The sequence below is a fragment of the Poecilia reticulata genome, chromosome 1 (genome assembly GCF_904066995.2).
Source record: "Poecilia reticulata chromosome 1, P_reticulata-male-v2, whole genome shotgun sequence".
Classification (NCBI taxonomy): domain Eukaryota; kingdom Metazoa; phylum Chordata; class Actinopteri; order Cyprinodontiformes; family Poeciliidae; genus Poecilia; species Poecilia reticulata.
Genome location: NC_088830.1, coordinates 10,742,014 through 10,762,991, shown reverse-complemented (window position 1 = coordinate 10,762,991; position 20,978 = coordinate 10,742,014). Strand labels below are relative to the sequence as shown.

The 20,978-nt window shown below is 41.1% G+C and overlaps 1 protein-coding gene across 2 annotated transcripts in view; it reads left to right on the top strand.

Moving 5' to 3' along the window:
- The first annotated feature begins 6,077 nt into the window (after positions 1-6,077).
- Positions 6,078-20,978, top strand: part of adcy9a (adenylate cyclase 9a) — a 46,825-nt gene continuing 31,924 nt past the window's right edge. Inside the window, exons 1-2 of one of the 2 annotated variants that reach the window (XM_081605294.1) lie at positions 6,078-6,890; positions 7,068-9,658. In XM_081605294.1, coding sequence (XP_081461420.1) covers positions 7,789-9,658 — 1,870 coding nt within the window. In that variant the 5' untranslated portion in view covers positions 6,078-6,890; positions 7,068-7,788. Of the gene's footprint in view, positions 9,659-20,978 lie in introns of both variants that reach the window. The other variant, XM_017305613.2, reaches the window with a different exon arrangement.

Sequence of the window (20,978 nt, the reverse complement as noted above, 5' to 3'; positions counted from 1 at the left end):
AACAGCTGGTTGGCATTTAGATAGCATCTAACAACAGTCGTCCAGGGCCAAGGGGTGAATTCCCTCCTCAACGCTTCACTAACATTTTATTATAGGAAGTTTAGGGAATCCTGATTGGTGTGGCACCAGCGATTGAATTTATTTTTATCTTAATTAAAAGTTTTTCATACAAACCTTCAAACAACCTTTTACCAGAGGTGCCGAGAACTGCTATATTTTGATATTGCTGGTGCAGAATGTTATTTGTTTGGCATTAAGCAAATAACTTCACTGTCTCTTAAATTTCTCTCTGCAACAGTTTTAATTTTCAAACTTTATTGAACATCTAGAGCATAAATATACTTCCGAGTTTATGTTTTAGAGAAATTATTTTTCAGTTTCTTGTTGATGTTCCTCGTTCTTTTATTCGTTTTTATCAGAGGAGTCATCAGGAAGCGACCACACTGCTCTTGTAATATTTTATATTTTCAGATCTGAACCGCTGTAATTCAGACAAACAGCAGAGTTTTGTGATAACTTGTTCTAATAAAATAAGAAGGGTTCTCGCTCTGTTTCCACTGTAACTTCCCTCTGAACTATGTTTTGTTCTAATACATAAACTTTACCTTTTTTGTTTTTTGACATGTCCTGAGAAGGTTAGGATAACTGAAAAAAATTAATGTGCTACAATTTCCTAGCTTTTTTTCCCCCTCAAAACTTTGAACTGTTGTTTATTTTTACCTCAGTTCTGCAGTGAACCATATTGGCATTTTCCATTAAAATGCACTCTGTCGGCACTCTGTTGGGTCCTTAATCAGTATTTACTCTTAATATTGTCCTTGTTTTGTGTGATTCATTGCCAGTAAACAACCAGGATACAAAAACAGCAGCAGCACCGTTTCCTTTGTGAAATCCCTTTGACTGAAGCCTAATGTTCTGGTATCGAAACTGAACCATACCTGAACTTCTCCTGCTATTCTTTGTCCCGGTAGACATTCTTCCGGAGAAATCCACTTAAATGGCAGAAAGCCCAGACTGAGCTGTGAAGATGAATCAGAATTGAGTGGAATTGCTTAGGAAGGCATTGGCCAAGCTAGGGTTTGGCATAGGTCAATCGTGAAGCATAGAGGGGCAAGTTTTAGTGTTTGGGGACGTTTTGCTGTCGCACCACCGAACCAGTTCTCCATAACGGAGTCCATCATGGATTCGACCGTGTGTCAGAGGGTGTTTGAGGAAAACGTGTCATCAGCTGTAAAACCATTTAAGCTGGAGCAGAACTGGACCCTGCAACAAAGAGTGATCCAAGCATAACAGTAAATCCATCTTAGCCTGGCTGAGAGTTATTAAATGGAAAGTCAGTCCCGGAATGATTCAAGCCCAGTTGTTGATCTCACTGAGATAATAATGTGAGGTGACTCAATCTAGAGTGAACAAAAAAGAAATCCTTAAAACATCAAAAAGCTGAAAGTGAGTAGTGGACAGATGTCAGAGACAAAAAGATGGCAGCAAGAAGTATTTTGAGAAGTGAAAACATTTTCACCATTGAGGTTTAGCTCTTAGGAGGTAAGCTATACTAACTTTTCGTTTCTTACCAACAAATCTAGACATCTAGTAAAATGTTATTTTCAGGAGTGTGGGGTTGTTTTTCTTTTTAGAGATAAATAAAAAAATAATAAAGGGTTTGGCATTAATGTGTGAATATGTCTTAAAGAACAAATAATTGTTTTCACAGGACTGTAACTGTGTAACAGCAGAATGCTAATATATTCATATTACTGAGATAATAAAAATGCTGATTCCTTATAGCTGTTGGTCATTTTCTGCTGCAGTGACTAAAAATTGACACCAGATGGCGCTTCGGTTCAATGCGTCGACTCAAGCGATTTTCAAAGGTAGAGAATGAAAATAAGTTTGGGACGCAAACAGGAAGTAAAATCTCGAAATAAATAATATATTGTGCAGGGGGAAAAAAGATAAAAGTAGCATGCAAATGAACAAAATTTGCACTGGATTTACACATTCAGACTGGTCATAATTTCTGCATCACTGCAGTGTAGTGAGTCAAAGTTTAATTTTCTCTGAAGATAAATCTGCTCAAGCTGAAACTGATTCAAGCTTTAGAAAAGCCAGCAAAATTGTCGATTTTATGCTACATATTTTTAGTCCTTTTCTTTTTTTTGTTTGTAGAAATCAGTTTTCATTTTTGATATTAAAGGGATTTTTTTTGTTTGTCAAAAAAAGCTACATTTTATTGATGAAGAATGATTTGCCACAGCAGTAAAAGGGTGAAACATTCAAGGTGGTGAGTACATTTTACGGGAACTTCATTTCTTCTTTTCGATGCATTATGAGCCAAAATACGGAATGTGTCAAACTCGAGGTCTGTGGGCCAAAACCTGCCCGCCATAGCTTTTAATGTGGCCCTCTATATTCTAGACTAAACACTAAGTGTCCTTAAATATTATGTTTTCAGTAAAATTAATGCAATTTTTTTTATCTGTTCACTTCCATATTATATCAATCAGTCCTTCCAGTCTCTTAAATAATATTGTGGAAATTCTCACAAAATCAACAAATCTTTTTTTGTGCTAATAATTGGAAGTTTATTGCAGATTTTTCTTTTTTTTTAAATTGTCAAAAACCTTCGGTAACACTTTATTTGAAGGGGGGTGAATAAGACTGACATGACACTTTCATAAACACCTGTCATAAACACATGAATAAGCCTTCATGAATATTTGACTGTTATCATAAAGCGTCATTCGGTAAATTATGACACTTTTAATACAAAGTTGACATTATTCAAAATTTCTTTGTTATGACAACTTGACATTAACCAAGAAATCATTACTGATATAAATTTGTTATAAAAGTATTACTGATTGCACTTTAAACATTAGGTAACTTTATGTTATTAAACATTACTGTTTAAACTTTACCTTTTTTTTTACCTGTTATGTCATGTTTATGAAAGTGTCATGACAGTCTTATTCACCCCCCTAAAGTGTTACCAAACCTTCTGATTTGTACTATACATCTGCGTCAGTCTTAATTGATATCAGATTATAGTCCACCATCCATACAGTGAGTAATAAAAAGCTTACAAATAAGCGCAAGTATAGCAAATATTTCCAAATTAGTGCCACAAATACTTTGGTTTTCATTGCAAAAAAATCACAAAACGAATCATGAAATCCTGGAGGGACTGAAAAGATGTTCAACAATATTATTACATTTTAAGAATTCATTTATTTATTTATTTTTTACAGTTTGTGAACAGGTTTTATCAATACATTTGGCACAACTGGCCCTTTAAGAGCATTAATTATCTTGATTTGGCCCAAAACAAAAATGAGTTTGAAATCTTCCTTTTGGGAGAAGATGCTGTTACTCTACAATGCAGAGTAACAGGTAAAACTGATATTGGCTTGTTCATTAGTCGGTCTCTCTCCTTTGGTAGCCAGTCTACAATCAGCTGCTCTGCAGAGAAGACCCTCACAGTAATGCAGCTGTAGTTTTTACTGCAGCAAGAGTAAAGAGTTCCCAGACTTAATCAGCTGAAATGATCTTTCTTGCCCTCTTTTCAGTCTGCGAACCAGCTTCATTTCCCTTCTGGCTCATTTTCGACTTTACATGACTTCACCTGTGGATTTATGAATAAAACTTACACCCTCAAGCACAAGCTGGAGCTCTTGTCGTCTGTGTTTGATGAGCTGAGCCGTGGCTCTCCGAGGCTCTCAGCACAGTTTCAGAGCAGACCTATCAGACGGGCTTTATCAAATCCCACAACAGTCCTCTCTTTGTAAGCTCTCAGCACACCACCCACACGCCAAGCTCTCTCACAAGAACAATGCTTAGAGGTCACACATCCCCTGAGATTGATATTCAAATAGTACTCCATCTTCGACAGTGAAATGTAATTAGAATAATATATTAGCAGAAAGGACTGGCGACCTGTCCGGGAAGGCATGTGTGGAGTTAAACTTTCATTTATTTTTTTGTTTTTACTATCTTTATGACCCCAGTTGAGTTCCATATACTTACAACAAGTTTGAGATCAATTTAAATTGTGAGATGAGGTAAATGGTGAGGTTCACCTTGTTTTAAGAGTCATTGCAACAAATGAGGTACATATGAAAAATATATGTGTGTGAATATATGTAGCATCAAGAGGTAAATATGTAGGCATCTATGGGTCGTTTTTGAGCTGGTTTACGTCAGAAATAAAAATCCACAATAAATGCAAACATTTGCATCAAATTCTTTTTCTTTTTTAAATCATAGAATTCCCACATCATATAATCACTTTACCCAGGAGGAATAGTTGAAATAATTAACTAAGAGCCAAAGATGAGTAGTTTATTCCTTTAATTAGTGTAACTTTTGACCAGAAATGACAGGGAGGTCCAGATCCGGATTAGAAAAGATATACATGCTGGTGGTTCTACAAAATGTCAAACCTGCCGGTCTCTCTATGTTTGTGGATACTTTTTTTTCTGACATTTTGTGAAAGGTAAAAGAACAGCGTTCACTAAAAAGTAAGAAGAAAAAAAAACTGAGACTTTTTTTTTTTAGTAGCCGCTGACACTTAATGTAAAGTGAACGATACGAACTAAAACAAACAAACAAAAAAGGTAAAAGCCAATGATCCAAATGCCCAAAGCTGCATTTACAGGTAACTGACAACAAGCTGTCAAGTCAAACAAAGGGAAGCATAAAGAGATCAGAAGTTGAGTTTGGCCTTCAAATTAAAAGTATGTTGCTTTTTAACTGATTTGAAAGTCAAATATAATAAACACAGTTTAGTTTGTTTAGTTTCTTTTTGTTGTTGTTGTTGGTGGGTTTTTTTTTTTACAGAGATTTGTTCCATTGTTTATTGGTTGCTAAAACGGTGGAGTCTGTCGTGGCTTGTAGTTACATTTTAACCCGATTAGAACTAAAGCAACTTGTACATTCTAGCCCTAGATTTAACAGTAACATTTAACATTAAACCATTTTATTTACAATACTCACCACCCTTATTGGCTTCATTTCATATTTCCGTATGAAAATCTAAACTGTAATGAAATGAGAAACAAATACATGATATATGTATATATATATATATATATATATATATATATATATATATATATATATATATATATATATATATATATATATATATGTATATATAATTTTTTTTTTTTTTACTAGTAGTATTAAAATCTGAGCTATGCTATATTTTTAATTGTGAGTCTTCCTTATGATTGTCTTGGTCATGCTCACAAAATAACTTTTCCCTCCTAAAGGTACTTTTTCATTGGTGTGATGTAATCATCAAATTTTCTGAGAAACTGAATATTGACGTTTTCAAGAACAGAACGCCATGACTGGACTACTAAAATAAATTTCGATCGTGATGAACCTGTAGAATATCGCCGGTACATTTCTCTAAATGTACTAATTCAAATTTTTTTTATTTATTTTTTAATATATAGACCCAAAACCGGAAGTAGTGTTCTTGAGGATCGCAGTTAACTTCGCAGACTGCCTGGTCTGGCCAACCAGCACCGCCACAACAGCTGGGGAAGGATTTCCGACCCACTTGCAGTGAAGATGGTGGCAGTTACAAGAGTGAGGAGCTTTCTGTCGCCCGGACGAGACGGAGAAGCAGACAGCCGTCTGTCTTTTTTGTTTTTATCCAGACTCTAACTACGTCCGAGAGCTAAGGCAGGGAGGGGCTGAGGTGTGGAGGTGGGGGGGAGAGAGAGAGAAAGGGTGGCAACCAGCCACAGAACGGACGGAAGAGGACGCACCACCGCCGGAGCGCACAGCGTTGTGTTTGTTGGACACATGCATGCCAGCGAAAACTAGCGCTACCCAGACCTGAGGAATTGCTTGCGATCTGGAGATAAGGAGAGTGTGTTTTTTAACCCCCTTTCTTTCTTTCTTTCTTTCTTTCTTTCTGGATAATCCAAACGAGGATCACCAAGAGCCAGAGCCGCTCTGTGGATTTTCTCCCGTCTTTGCACCAAGGGAATGCGAGAGGAGGAAATCCAGCCTCATCTCCAAATAAGCAGAGACTTCTAACTGGGTCTCCGCTCCAAACGCAGGAAATACGGCCTGGAAGAGAGAGAGAGAGAGAGAGAGAAGGAGAGAGAAAGAGAAAGAAAAGTTTGGCAGTTGGGAGGCTTTTGAGATGGGGGGTGGAGGCTTTACCATAACATTTTTAGCCTAAGCAACCCTCGTGCTTCTGGGAAGAAGTTCAAGAAAAAAAGAAAAAAAAAATAGTATTTCCTTTTTACATGCAGCGGGGTGGTGTTATTTGCAAGAGTTTTGATCATCACTATTTATAGCCCAGCTTGGTCCGAAGCGAAGCCTTTCCCCGTAGCTGCATGTATGTTTTGCCAACTGCGCGCAACAAGTTGCAGACACTCCCAGCAGAGGCAAAACACAGGCTAAAAGAAAAAAAAAGAAAAAGATCCGGGGCAGTGCATGGAGAGTTTTTTTTCTTTCTTTCTTTCTTTTACTAGTGCGAATCATGACTCTTTGAAAAGGGGGGAGGAGGAGGGGAGGCAGACCCTGAGACCCTCTCTTTGGGAAAAGCGGAGAGAGAAAGAGAGAGAGAGAGAGGGAGAGGGGGAGGGAATAAACAGAGGAGATCCGGAGCTGAGAGTTCAGGAAAGGACGGGGCTGCATCCGTGGGAATAGGCCTGGCTGTCAGGGGCCTCCTCTGTGAGTCGGGTGTCCCAAAAAAAAAAAAAGAAAAAAAAGAAAAGAAAACACTCGCGTTTTGTTGCAAAAAAATAAAGAATAATAATATAAAATGGAGAGGGGCTGCTGCAATAAAGATGGCAGGGGAATCTTGGGAATGAGAAATGGAAAGCCTTCGCGCACTGAGCCGTGCATTAGAGTGGATGCAGTGGGAGGTAATTACAGCTCGCACACTTTTTAATTAACTACTTTAAGACTTTGCATCCGTTTAAGGTCGCCGTTCTCTTTTGATAAGCTATTAATTATTATTATTATTATTATTATTATTATTATTATTTTGCATCTGTATTATTTCTAATAAGTGCAATTTTATATATTTTTTTTCTTCGTAGCACCGGTTGCTGCTCGTACATGTAGTATTTTATTCGTGGAAAAGGAGCATAAATAGAGGAGTTATGCAGGACAGTACAGCCTTTGTAACCAACTGTTGACGGCTACTATTATCATCATCATCATCATCATTATTATTGTTCCTCATTCAAACAACCCAATTAAGCAACGATGGGAGAAACTTTCCAATTGCGCTCATTCAGTGGCTGATAATCGACCGTCGTGCACATTTGAAGAAGAGAAATCTGTTGCACCGCTACCAGCTTGCCGAGAAGGATGCCGAGTCCAGGAGGCAGGAGACGTGATGATGAGATTGTTTGCACCGCAGCTGGAGAGCACACCGGACAACCTCTGTGGAGAGGGATGCGTGCAACGCGAGTACTGACGCAAAGGCAAAGCTACGGCTCGGATAATGGTGTTCTGTGAGCGTCTTAATGTGAGTGACTGCGCGTAGCCGACTCGTCTGTCCCCCCTTCCCCCCCTCCCACTCCTCCCTTCAGTGTAAATTTTCCGACAAAAACCTTTTTTTCTTTTTTTTTTTTTCTTGTTCTGCCTCCCATGTCAGTGTCTGTCCTCCTTCACCTTCCCTGATTTGACTCGGCGGCACCAGAGTAAATTACTGATTGATTCAACACCTCAGTGACCGCCTCCCCCCTCCCACCCCCCTTCCCCGCTTACCCCACTCCCATCTCCCATCGCCTCCGCTCGTCAGCACTAGTCAACATGGCCACTCTGCAACATCACAGGCAGCTTCTTATGCACGGCACCGAGGTGAGCTGCGACTCAGCCAGGGGTGATGGCGCCATCACGGTGCGGATTGCCAATAATTCCACCCGGATGCAGCAGCAACAGCCTCATGAGCCACTTCGGGTTGCAAAGAGTGAAGGAGGAGTGGGAGGAGGGGGGGGTGCCAGTAAAGTGAAACCTGCCCTCCACAAGTACAGTATCTCCTCCAGCTGCAGCTCAGCAGACTCCAGACCCGTCATAACTTACACTTCCCATGTGCAGAAGAAGGCCCCTCCGCTGTTTGAACGCTCCGCCGCCCAGTGCTGGGACCCCAAGTTTGACTCCTCCGTCCTGGAGGATGCCTGCCAGGAAAGGTGCTTTCCACAGAAGCAGAGGCGCTTCCGCTATGTCCTCTTCTACCTGGCAGTGGCTTCCCTACTCTGGGGGGTGTACTTTGGGGTGAACAGTGACCGCTGTCGTCCCGTGACCTTCCTCGCCCCCACTGCCTCCTTTCTGGCCTTGCTGGTGCTTCTGTTTTTATTCACCTTCACCAAGCCGTACATGTGGCTGTACAACCAGACCTCCCTGCTGCTAATAGTCCTTACGTTTGCCATCACTTTGGCTCCACAGATGCAAACTGCTACCTATGACTGGGCTGCCGAAGTGAACGCATCGTACACCTCTCTGAACAAAGAGATTCCACCTCAGATGTCCTGCATCTCCCCCGTTGGCACCTTTTCCCTCTGCATCGAGGTCCTGCTATTGGTATACAGCGTCCTCCATGTCCGTCTGTATGCCTCAGTGATGCTGAGCCTCCTGTATTCTGTCTTATTCGAGGCTTTAGGATGGCTGCCCCTGCTTCAGAGGAATTATGAAGCTACTGGACAGGTGTCAAGTTTGCAAAACACGCTCCTCTGGCTTGGACCGGGCAAGGGTCTACTCCACCTGTGCGCGCACGTCATTGGCATTCATCTTTTTATCATGTCCGAGGTGCGATCCCGCAACACCTTTCTTAAAGTGGGCCAAGCCATAATGCACGGCAAAGACTTGGAGGTGGAGAAGGCCTTGAAGGAAAGGATGATCCACTCGGTCATGCCGAGACGAGTTGCAGACGAGCTGAGGAAGCAGGGCGATGATGAGGGCGGCGGTGAGAATTCGGGCAAGAGATATTCCTCCGGCGCCTGCTCTGCCTCGGCTGTGGCAGTGGGCAGCGGCGGGAGCGGAGGAGCTCTACAAAGCCAAAGTGTTATAAGTTCTAAGAATAACCCTCATAGCAATCACAGACGTAAAAAGACCTCAATACCCCGAGGACAGATAATATTCAGACCCTTTAACATGACACGCATGGAGCCTGTCAGCATCCTCTTCGCCGACATTGTGGGCTTCACAAAAATGTCCGCCAACAAGAAGGCGCCGGCCCTGGTGGGTCTCCTCAACGACCTGTTTGGACGTTTTGACAGACTCTGCGAATTGACCTGCTGCGAAAAGATCAGCACGCTGGGAGACTGCTACTACTGCGTGGCAGGGTGCCCCGATCCCAGACCAGACCACGCGTACTGCTGCGTCGAGATGGGACTCGGCATGATCCAGGCCATCGAGCAGTTCTGCCAGGAGACGTGCGAGACGGTCAACATGCGGGTCGGCGTCCACACGGGCACCGTGCTGTGTGGGATCCTGGGAATGAAGAGGTTCAAGTTTGACGTGTGGTCGAACGACGTCAATCTGGCGAACTTGATGGAGCAGCTGGGCATGGCGGGGAAGGTTCATCTGTCCGAAGCTACTGCCCAGTTCCTGGACGACCGCTACCAGAGGGAGGACGGGCAGGTGGCCGAGAGAGCAGGGCAGAGTGCAATCGAGAAACTGAAAGGTAAGTGGCTGCTTACCTCTGATTTCCTCACCAGGTTGGAGAATGAATTCACTTAAAATGCCAAGCCAGCTGAGACAGCTGCCATAAGATCATCTTCAGAGTTGTTTTTGCGTCGCAATGTTATCACATAAAAAAGCACTTTAACTGCAGTAGAGGCTTGAAAAATCATCACCGTTCAAGAATACTACTCTTCAAGAGGGTATATAGCCTGGCAGTACGCCGAGTGTGTGCACTGATCAGGCCTGGCCGGGGTCAGTGCATGATCAGACAGAGCAGAACGATGTTATCCGACCCCCTAATCCAGTCAAAATTAAGCAGAGATCAGAATATAACTCTCAGATTGGAGCACCTGAAGTGTAGGCAGGTTTTATTTTTAAACGTTCTGGGTGTCACTCCACATTTCCTAGTATCTGAAAATAAATCACATGGTCTATATTAGGAACTTTCAACAGATGTATTTAGGGAACGTGGATCACCCTCTTCGTTTAAAATCCTAATTACACCAAACGGAGGTTTTGCAGAGGGATCTGTGTGGTCTTGACATTCTGGGGCACGGCTCTGCAGGTGTATTTTGAATCATGCATGCTTGTGCCACCGAGATTAGGACCGTTAATCTTCAGATGTAACAAATGGATTTTGAAACCCTCGCTGCAGACGACTGTTTGCAACTTGCATAACAACAACATAAATGGATGCCGACAGCTCAAGGATCACCAGATAAAATTACATTTGGAGAGAGGGCTTAAATGTGCGACTGTCAGAAAGCTGGTGTGTTTGATAAGCTTGTTTAGATGCAGACAAGGTTGTGGCCCTCTCGTGGATTTTGTTTTAGCTCTCTTTTTGGCTCGCGCTCTGGTTGTGTTTGTGTTTCTGACGCCGCTGCTGGGCGGCGTGAGCTGAGATTTTGCCGTTGATAAGGTGAGGGCCGGCTGGATTTACTGTTCTTAGATGGGCCATAGCGGTGGGCTTCAGTAGATTGCGCGAGTGCTCGTCGCGCTGCGTCCGCGAACTTTAGTGGAAGGCTGATTTCAAAATAGAAATCTAGACACTTGTATGTCATCTAGATTTCTATTTTGAGTTTTTATTTAACTGAAAATCACATGAAAATTGAATAAAACAAAACAAATGCAGCAGGTTGTTTACATTGTATAGCAAAATGTAATTAACAAGTAAATACATGAAATAATTAATTAACCTCTTAACTGTCACCCCAAAAACATTTTGTCCTCATGATAGTTAAGAGGTTTAAAGCATTGCAATTACATTAAAACTGCAAATACAGTAGATGAATGTTTTCAGTTATTAAAGTTGTATACAGTTTATTGAATTATTAAGTAATTAATTCAGTTCAATTTATTTGCATAGCTCTCATTCACAACAAATGTCATCTCTCAACACATTGAAACTACTAGAGCAAACATAGAAACTCAGAACAAGAATCCAGAGAAACTCCAGCTAGTTTATAACTTACAGACGCCGTATTCTTATTAAACATGGGGAACCAATATATAGATTTATACTCTTACTTTTCTTTCCTGTTAGTTTATCCAGATTTATAAATTGTGGAGTGCTTTTTGTTTTTCTTTTGTGATTTTGTTCCTAATTCATGTAGAGCACTTTGAACTGCCTTGTTGCTGAAAATGTGCAATATAAATAAAACCCTAACCCTTACCTTACTTTAGGAAAACATCCAATTTCTACATACATGTCGTCAGTTCAGTCATTCTGATGGATCTAGAGTCAATTACATGCGTATTCGGACTCAATTTCAGCTACTAAGTAATGCAGAAAAGTTCATTTTATCACTCAGATTGGTCAAAGAGTATGGAAACCCATCAGATTGTATCGAGTCACTATAACGGCGATCGATCCTCCTCAGTTGGAGCAACAGTCAGACGCATTGAGTCTTTATCTTGGCAGAGGTCCCTCATACTGAGCATGCATGTAGAAACAGTGGGGGGGAGAAATCCCCTTTAACAGGAAGACGCCTCCAACAGAACCTGGCTCGGCGTGAGCGGCCATCTGATGCAGGCAACTGGGTCGGTTCCAGAAGGCGAAACGTTCACACGCAGAGAAGCGCTGATCCAGGAGTACTTTCTATGTCAAAGAAAAAGGGAAGTCACTGGCAGCAGAAGGTCATTTAGACGCCTCCTCTAGGAGAGAAACACAGATTAGCCCCGAGCTAATCGCTCCAACTTTGAGCTTTATGTAAAACGACAGTTTTACGTTTGGTCTTGAAAAGTAGACAGGGTGTCTAAAACTGGGCCCTGGTTCTACAGAAGAGGAGCCTGATAAGTAAAGGATCAGCCTCCCACTCTAGGAACCAGTCCTGCAGTCTGAGAGCGAGGCGCTCTGTTAGAGGAACACATGGAACAATCAAATCTTAATTATTAAGGGACTTATATGTGACCAGGCGTATTGTGGATTCAACAGGGAGCCAGTGAAGAACGGCAATGATCTCTGTTTTTAATTTCCATCCGAGTTTTTAAGTACACTCTTCTACAATAGTTCAGGTTAAAGTAACAGATGTGTTGACTAGTTTTGCTGCAGGACAGGATATTTCTAACTTTCACAATTTTGTAATGGTGAAAGAGGAAGGTCCTAGGAAACTGGTTTATATGGAATTTAAGTAAATCGTGGTCAAGGATGACACCAAGGTTCTCCATTTGTTACCAGATGCCAGCTTAACGGTACGCAGTGCGGTGAACCAGTCTGCTTCTCGAAGGTTTGACTCCAAAGACGACAACTTCTGTCTTGTCTGTATTTAAAAGCAGAAAGTGTTCAGACATCTAGGTTTTTTTTATGTCTTCCAGACATACCTGTAGTCTACTTACCAGATCGGATTCTGTGGGATTTCTGAATATAGGTGAGTTTTATCAGCGAAACAGTGGAATTGCATCCCGTGCTGTCTGATGGTTTTTACCAATCGGAATCAAACGCAAAGCAAAGAGAACTGACTGAACCCTGTGGTACTTCACGGAAAATCCCGCAGTGCTGTGAGGATTTATGATTCACGTGAACAAATAAATCTGTTTGGGGCGAGTGATGTTCGTTTGAACCCGACAGCATATTGGAGCCTTTCTCAGGAAATACTGTGCTTCAGCTCTGAGTGGGACAAGTCCATTATCTATGTAGCTTTCACCAGCGCTACCTCAATGCTACGACGCCTCAATGTCGTTATACTGTAAAAATCACATGTCGTTATGTTATTTTTTTCCAACATATGTTTATTGGTTATTTCTGTACTTTAACACAGACAAACAAGCAACCGTACAGTAACATCAACATTAACATTACCCCGGCTCAGACACACACAAAAAAGTAAAGAAATGAAGACACATTATTGCAATATATTATGTAAGGCTATGGAAAAAAATAGCAGAAATATCCAGACCAGTATACAGTATAAAGGAGTGCAAAATATTATGAAACACATTTTCTCTATTGTGTAATTTACTAGTTAGAAAGTCCAGCAACACATGTTCAAGGACAGTTTGTTGCTATTGTGTGGATGGAGCCTTATCTGTTATCTAGCTCAAACATTTCCTGGCACAGAATGTCAGCGTCCTGTACAGGTGTTTCTCCACAGCTCTTCTTAAGAATCCCAGTAACTCCCAGTAACATATACATTGGATTACACTCAGTGCTAATGGAAAAGGATCTTGTTTTTTTTTTTAAAGCTACAAGAGGTCTTAATAGAGCTTATAATTTTAGCTTAAATAACTGATTTTCACAATCAGAGACATTTTGGTTGTTGCATTCTTCAAAATGTAGTTCCTCACCTGTAAATACCAAAAGAAGTAATGTCTGTAAATATTATATTTGGTGATTATTTTAGTGTTTATTTAATAATTCCTTCATAGCTGTCCACCATAAAATAAAATAAGCTGTTGATGAGTCGCACTGGAATCCGATTGGTTAATCGCCTCACACCGATTAGCATTACTTCAATGTGACTTTGATTGATTAGGCTGACTTATAAAATGAACTGATGTTGTGCATTCCCTGATTTCAAGCCGATGAATTAAATAGTGAAATTATGTTAGTGCATTTACAGCAAGCACATGTATTTTCTTGTAACAAAATAAACGGATCTATCAAACTGAACAAGATAAGTACAGATTGTCCCAGTTAAACGGCGTTTCAACTAAAGTCTTAGAGGTTGGAGTCCTTATCAAACGGTGTTTTTAGACTAAAGTCCCAGATCGAGTTAGGGTTAGGGTTAAATGATCTATAGTAACATGTTGTGAAGTATAAAACATAGATTTTCACCAGTGTTTCGTGTAGACACGCCACAAAAAACAAACACACATACACACACACACGCACACAAACAAACTCGGAGCGAGCCTGTATCACAGAAACTAATCTCTCCAGCAGGGAATTCCTGGTGGGATGTCTAATCTTAGGTCACTGGTGAAAAGAAACTGTCTGCTCTATTGTCGGGCCTTATGTCAGAGTGTATTCACTCTTGGCTCTAAATGGTGCCATCACTCTCTATTTCCAGGCTGGCAAACAGTACAAGAGAGGGATATTGACAAGCAGCTTTTGTTGTAGGAGAGAAAAGCGGAGATTGAATGGCATCTAGTTACTCCGCCGAAACACAGAGCAGCAGTTTGCTGTTCAGAGAGGGAGAGAGAGAGAGAAGTGAGGCTGGAACGCTGATTCTGATTTGAGGAGCTGCAACCGCTTTAAAAAATTAACGTAGCTTTAAAATATATATATGTTAACATACTAATGTTAGCAAATGTGAGGATGGTGGAAGTGTTTTCTGTTAGACTGAAGAACGTATTCAGCAGGAATGGTGAACGTGAGAGAACAGGACTGTGTTCGTAACTAACCGCAGTCATCGCTGTCCCACAGTTCTGACTATACAGTACACTGTTCAAAAGTTCAGTTCATTGTGCGAATTATTTCTTTTGTACGTTTTTTGGTAATTTATTTTAGGTCTTAAACTGATGCTTATTTTAGTAATCGATTAATCTATTGATTATTCTGACGATTCTTTAATTTAACCACTTAAGCCTTTTTTTTTTTGCAATATTAGAAATGCGTTAAATGATACAAATAAACAAATAATTCATTACTTTTTTTTCTTTTGTTTTACATAAAATAAACATTTTATAGCTTAAAATGCAATACCGTAGCATTGCTTTAGTAAATCTGAACCTGGTGAAGCTTTACTACTCCAGTAGTTTTGGCTGAAACATATTGTATCTTATTTTCTTTGTACAGTTTTACCTTAATTGCTGAGTGTGTTGTATTTTTCCACCAAATGGCTTTTTTTTTTGAGTCAGCATAAGCCAGTTAATGATTAATCGATCACTAACTTAATCGATTATTATCGCAGTAAATGATTCATCTGATTAGTCGTTTCAACCCCAAGTTATTTGTACCATTTATTTTTCTGCTGTGGACTAATAATGCCACATATAATTTGAATAATTTTTTGAGGCATCAGTTTTGCTCTCAAGTTAGAAAGGATTGTGTTGATTTGTAGGTCGGTTTCCTGTCAAGGCCTCTGCTTTCTATCGTTGTTTCAAAAGGTCGGGTTGAGGTCAGGGCCGACCCGGAAGCCTAATGGTGACCTGTTTTATCCATTCCACTTTCCTGTTGGAAAAATGACTTACCCATCCTGAAACCATCCAGCTGTTCAATTAAGGTGGAGCTGCTTGGTGTATCAGGGCCATTGGCAGCATGCCAGACCCTCAGCATGATGGTACCACCACCGTGTCTCACAACAGGAAGTGTTCTCTCGAGTTTGAAAGCCTCACATCGATGCCTTTAAACATGCTGGTTGTCAGAAGCTCAATCTCTGTCCCAACTCTTGCCAGCTAATGTTTGGTTCCGTTGAAGGCGACACTTTTTCTCCAAGACATTTATATTGTCCACCTGGGGGAGCTACATGTTTCCATCGAGCAGGGAGCCCCCCGCTCAGCTCATGACCATGTGAAGCTGTTTTCACAGTGAACAGTGACACTGATGTTGCTGTCGTAGTTTCCACTCCATGCTGGTTCCTGGTTTGTTCCTGAACATTCACAGGACATTTCTTCCAGCTGAGGCAGACTGTTTGGGCCAGATGGTCAAAACATGGCAACATTTGAGTCTTCCAGAAAGAAAACGATCCCAAGCACACAACAAAATAGCTTTGAAAAGCTTACACTAAGGCTGATGGCGGCTCCAGTGCTGTTAAAAAAGCCACGTTAGTGGGAGTGTATCCATACATTTAAATGCAAGTTGCAGTTGCGCAACTACACATTATTCAGGTGGATGCGAAAACATAGATCCCCCTCCCCCCCGCCCGAGGTAAGGAACGTCAGGGTGAAGGAGCGACGCTCACTCGCTCCTCCCCCCCGACGATACGTGAAGGGTAAAACTCGCTACATTTACCTCGTTATGTGCGCGAGGTGAAGGAGCGTAAGGCGCGCTGAAGTGTATGGGAAAACATCATCGGCGCGCCGCCCCCTCCAGATGGGGTTTTGGTGCCCCCTCTGGTGCTGCGACCCCATGCGTTTCATACCCTGCATACCCACTTTTTGCACCACTGGCAAGTTGTGTGTATTTTTTGTAGAGTTTTTTTTACTTATTTACTGCTCTGAGGGTTGTGTTCTTTCGGCAAATAGCCTTATACAGAGTCTGTATACTCCAATTAATAATTAGCTGATTACCAAGTTAGTTGGTGATTATTTTAATGGTCAATTAATCACAATTAACCCAATTAACTGTGCCAGTTAGATTGAAAGACGAGGTGCAATAATAATTTCAAATCTTCATATTCAGTATAATCATTGCAGCCCAAACTAAGAATAGCCCAAATGAAACAATGACATTCCCGAAATTAATGAGATTCATTTCCATTGTGAGTGGACGTCAACTTCCGACTGGAGTTTTATTCTTAATCTAAAGTCAGTGTTTTAGTCATAACACCACATGATCTAGCGGGATTAGTGACAAATTGTCTGTCTCCCGTGTTTGTGCCTGCAACACTTTGAATTTTCACATCCTTGCCTTTGCTTTTCTTCACTGTTGCTGTCTCTCTCGTTGCCTCAGTCTCCCACCTGTCACCCATGTCTGTATCCGCGGCCTGTTGTGTAACACTGTTTTTATGCTGTTTGTCCGTCTGTCTTTAGTCAAAGCTTTGCTCCAGATCTCCCTGAACGAATTGAACGAATCCAATCTCAGGCTTTGAGTCCTGTTTTATTAGTCGCTCAGTTCCCCATGTACTTCCAAGGATCAACAACCAATCCACTGAGGGACTGTTTTGGACAATGCGCAACATGCATATCGCAAAAAAACTTCTTAGACTGCAGAGTTGCCTAATTGTTTAAGACTGCATTGATTAAAACATGTATTTACTTTAACAGAACTTAAATGTTTTCATCTTGTTTGGCAGGAGTTTGCTTTTGTTAGCATTGGGTCTCAGACTCTTGTCTTCATGAGCTGGTGTCCTGTAATGTTTAGATCCATCCCTGCTGCAATGCACCTCAACCAAATGGCATTCAGTCACGTTTCTGGGAGTTCTTCTAACCACCAAATTATTTGATTCAAGTGTAATAAGGCAGAAGAAATGCATCTAAAACACACCAGCCCCTCGGTACTTAAGTTTGAGACCCCTATTCTAAATCATTATTATGTACAAAAGTTTGGTCATTGTTAGGAAGCTAACTGGTACGAAAAGTGAAAAACTTCTCAGAATGAGAAAAGAATGCTGTGTAAATCCCCTTCTCCATTGTCAAGACTCAGTCTAGCCGGCTAGTGTTTCACTTGGTTCTAGTCAAGGTGAGTGTGTCTGCATTGACAGTGTGTTCCTCACTAAGGGGGCGTGAATATGAACAGGAACTTGGCGGGGATGGTGGACCGGCCATGAGTGCACAGGAGCTGTGGTCAATACTCCAGTCATGTCATTTTGAACGTGTACCATTGGGTGGCTATCTTCCCGACATTTCTCAATGCATATTTTTGTGGTGGGTTCCAATGTCCAGTTGAAGGTTTGCGCTCTTGCTCCAGAACTGAGAAAAAGGTCTGGTCATCATCAAGGTTTGATCATGAAATTATCAACTTACAGCTCTTGCATCTTTACTATGTTCTCATTGTGGACTGGTTGAGATGGGGCCAATCAATGAATGCAGTCTGCTGCCAGTCAAAGAGCTTGTGCACAATATCCAGCTTGGACCAGCGCGCATCACCCTTGAGGTGGTTCCAAAAAACAGGGACGAACTTTCAGGATCTGCAAATGGAGACGAATCTAGCCGGGGCTGACTGGAGAAGAACTGGTTAAAGCCAGGCATGATGAGAAAGGGCTTAAGAGTGGTGCAGCTAATGCATCTGCACTTGGAAGCACTTGCTTCCAAGTGCTTCCAAGTGTAGGAAACCGATCATCGATCGGTTTCCTACAAGGAGGTCACTGATTAACTGGGGGTATTATGAGAAATGAACTTTTTAATAGCTTTCTATCTTGATATAATGTAATTCCCTCATCATTAAAACTATACCCGGTGTGTTGCTGTGACTCGTTCATGCGTGTTTGAGAAATCCTTGAATCTCCTTCTGCGGCCATTCTTAACGTTTGCTCCTGAAAGGTGTTTACCAAAACCTCAGCCTTGGAGGATAAGTCTCCAGCAGAGCTTGACAGAGCACCCCTCTGCCACCCCTTCCCCACTCAGCTCCTCCAGACTAGCAGCAGCAGCAATTAGCAAACACCAGGTGGAACAGCGCATCTGCCGAGCTTGTTGCACAAACTGCAACGCTTCTGAGAACAGTTGTAAATGGCAATGGAGAAGCATTGTTGGGATGACATACTGAAGGCAGAGTGTCAGAAAGGACAGGGGCTTCTTAAAGAGACAGAGACCCAATTTCAAGGCATCAGATGATTTTTAAATTAAAATCATCCGATTACGGTCACCAGCCAATATCTCAGTGCATTTCCACTGTTTTTAACTCATTTTATCACAGTAAATTCTGCTTTGTCCTGCGTTGTCACACCACTCACTCATCAACCTTCCAACAAATATGAATGAAAGGAAAATGCCGTCAGTGAAAAGCTGCTCTCATGGCAGCTGCCAAACCCAGATTGAACCATTGGATTATCAAGCAGCGAGGCATGATTTATCATGTCTTCATTGCTCTATTCTGGTTACTGTGTGCTTTACACCACTGCTTTCAACACCGTGTGCTGCACCAGATGATTTAAGGCCTGAATGCAGCTGTTCGTTCGGCTGTGGAAACCCACTCTACGAAGCCCACTCCACACTGGTCTTGGACTAATCTGAAGACCACATGAAGTTTTGAGGTCTGCATCTCCAGATTTCAGAAAGTAGCTGCCTTGTGCATATTATGCTTCTCATCATCAGCTGATCACTTTGAGGCTTAGTTGCAGTTGTTTCAAATCACTTCCACTTTGTTACAACACCACAAGTGACTGAAGTATGAAGTTGTGAAGACATTAAATGATTGGAGTTGATGCACAGCTGCTCCCCTAGTTAGGGTGACATGCTTTAAGTAAAAGACCTCCTGAGAACGAGTCCATTTTCTCAGAACTGTTGGAGGATAGTAGGGAGCTTCAGATGAATTATTTCAACAGCTGAGCATCCAAATAAATGCTCATCCGTTGTTTTGGAAATACAGTGTATCGATTATTAATTAATTATTCGTCATTAATTGTTTTGCAAGAGATTTATCCAAGACTTTGTGTTTGACTCACCATGTCCGATATATGGCTGCAACTAACGATTATTTTAGAAACCGATTATTCTTGTTTTGACGATTAATTTGATATAAAAATTGGCACATTCTTCAGATTTCTGACTGAGCTACTTCAGTTTTTTTATGCGACATTAGAAATACATTATACTACAAGATTAAATGAGTCAATGGTTACTAAATTAGTCGACGATTATTTCTGTAATCGATTCATCACGATTAATCTGATGTATCGTTTCAGCTGTAGTCTGATCTTATGTCTCTTTTGCTGAGGCCGTTTTTCTGTTCTGCATCTTTTATGAGTTAGCCGTTATAGCGTATCATCATTTTCTAAGCTGATGCTTTTTAAACTTTCCTGGAGCGTATTAGCGTTAAAAAGGAAAACATTTGAGTTGCTTTCCAGTTGTTTTCAGGTCACACGTCTGTCTGTAAAAGTTTTCCTCACCTTTTGCTCCTCGATGTTTCACAAACACTCACTCTGCTGCGTACTGCCTTGACTTAAGGTGAACCCTGAACACTTCTCAGACTTTCATGGCATAGCGCAGGCTCCTTTTCAGTTTACATTTGTGTCATCTAAAAGTACCACTTCCATGTGTGTGTGTGTGTGTGCGCGCCCCCACACACGCACGAGTCTTTCTCTGTTGTTGTGTGTGTGCATGCAGCCATGTGTGCACAAATAATCCGTGCCACTGTTACAGTAAGACACAGCGCGATCCCGTTTCCTCAGGCCAGCTAGTCTGTGCTAAATCAAACATGCCACCCAAATATGCAGCTGCAGATGAGAGATCCCGGACTACAAACTGACTGGAGCTGGTGTGTCATGGCTTTGCTATTCTTGACTCCGTATTTGGCTTTAGTGACTGTTTTAAGGTAAAGACAAGCAGATCCTTGTCTGGAGACTGAGCTCGGTAAATACTTTGCTGTTTGATAGTGGACGGCTTAAATATTAAGACTGAAATGAAAATCAAAACTAAATTCACAAAACGTATTTTGTTTAATTCCTTGAGCTTCTTGTTGAAAAAGCAATGTTGTAGTTGATGAATTATTTTATATTTATCTTCTTTGAATTTTAGTTTTCATGCAATCAGTTGGTGGTGAGCCACTGGGCGTCTCTTCACATGTGACCGTTTAGCGCTAAAAAGGCTTCTTTAGGTTTAATATAGCGATTCTACCAGTCAACATGTTTCTAACTTTTCGGTTTAAAAAAAAAATCAAAAACTTCAGGGCTTACTATTCCCAACAATAGTAATGACATTTCAACATTTTGACCTTTTAAATCCCTGTTTTACAGTAGAAGTTTTTTTTTGTTCCTTTTTTTTTTTTTTGGCAAGCGAACAACCAAAAATTTACCCCTACAATCCCCAAAATATACACAAATTAAATATTTTCAGATGAACGTTACTTGAGGTTGGGTCGGTTAAACAATTAGCAGAAACATTGATTCTACTGAATGTTATTTTTTTGTGTAAAGTTGTTTTATAATTAAAATCTTTGCATGTTTATCGTCTCAAAAAATATAGCAATAAAAATATTCACTTTAAGAGTGCCGTTGTTAACTTCCGTTCTTGTTTAGGCCTGTCACAATGGCAAATTTTGCTGTGCGATAAATTGTCACACAAGT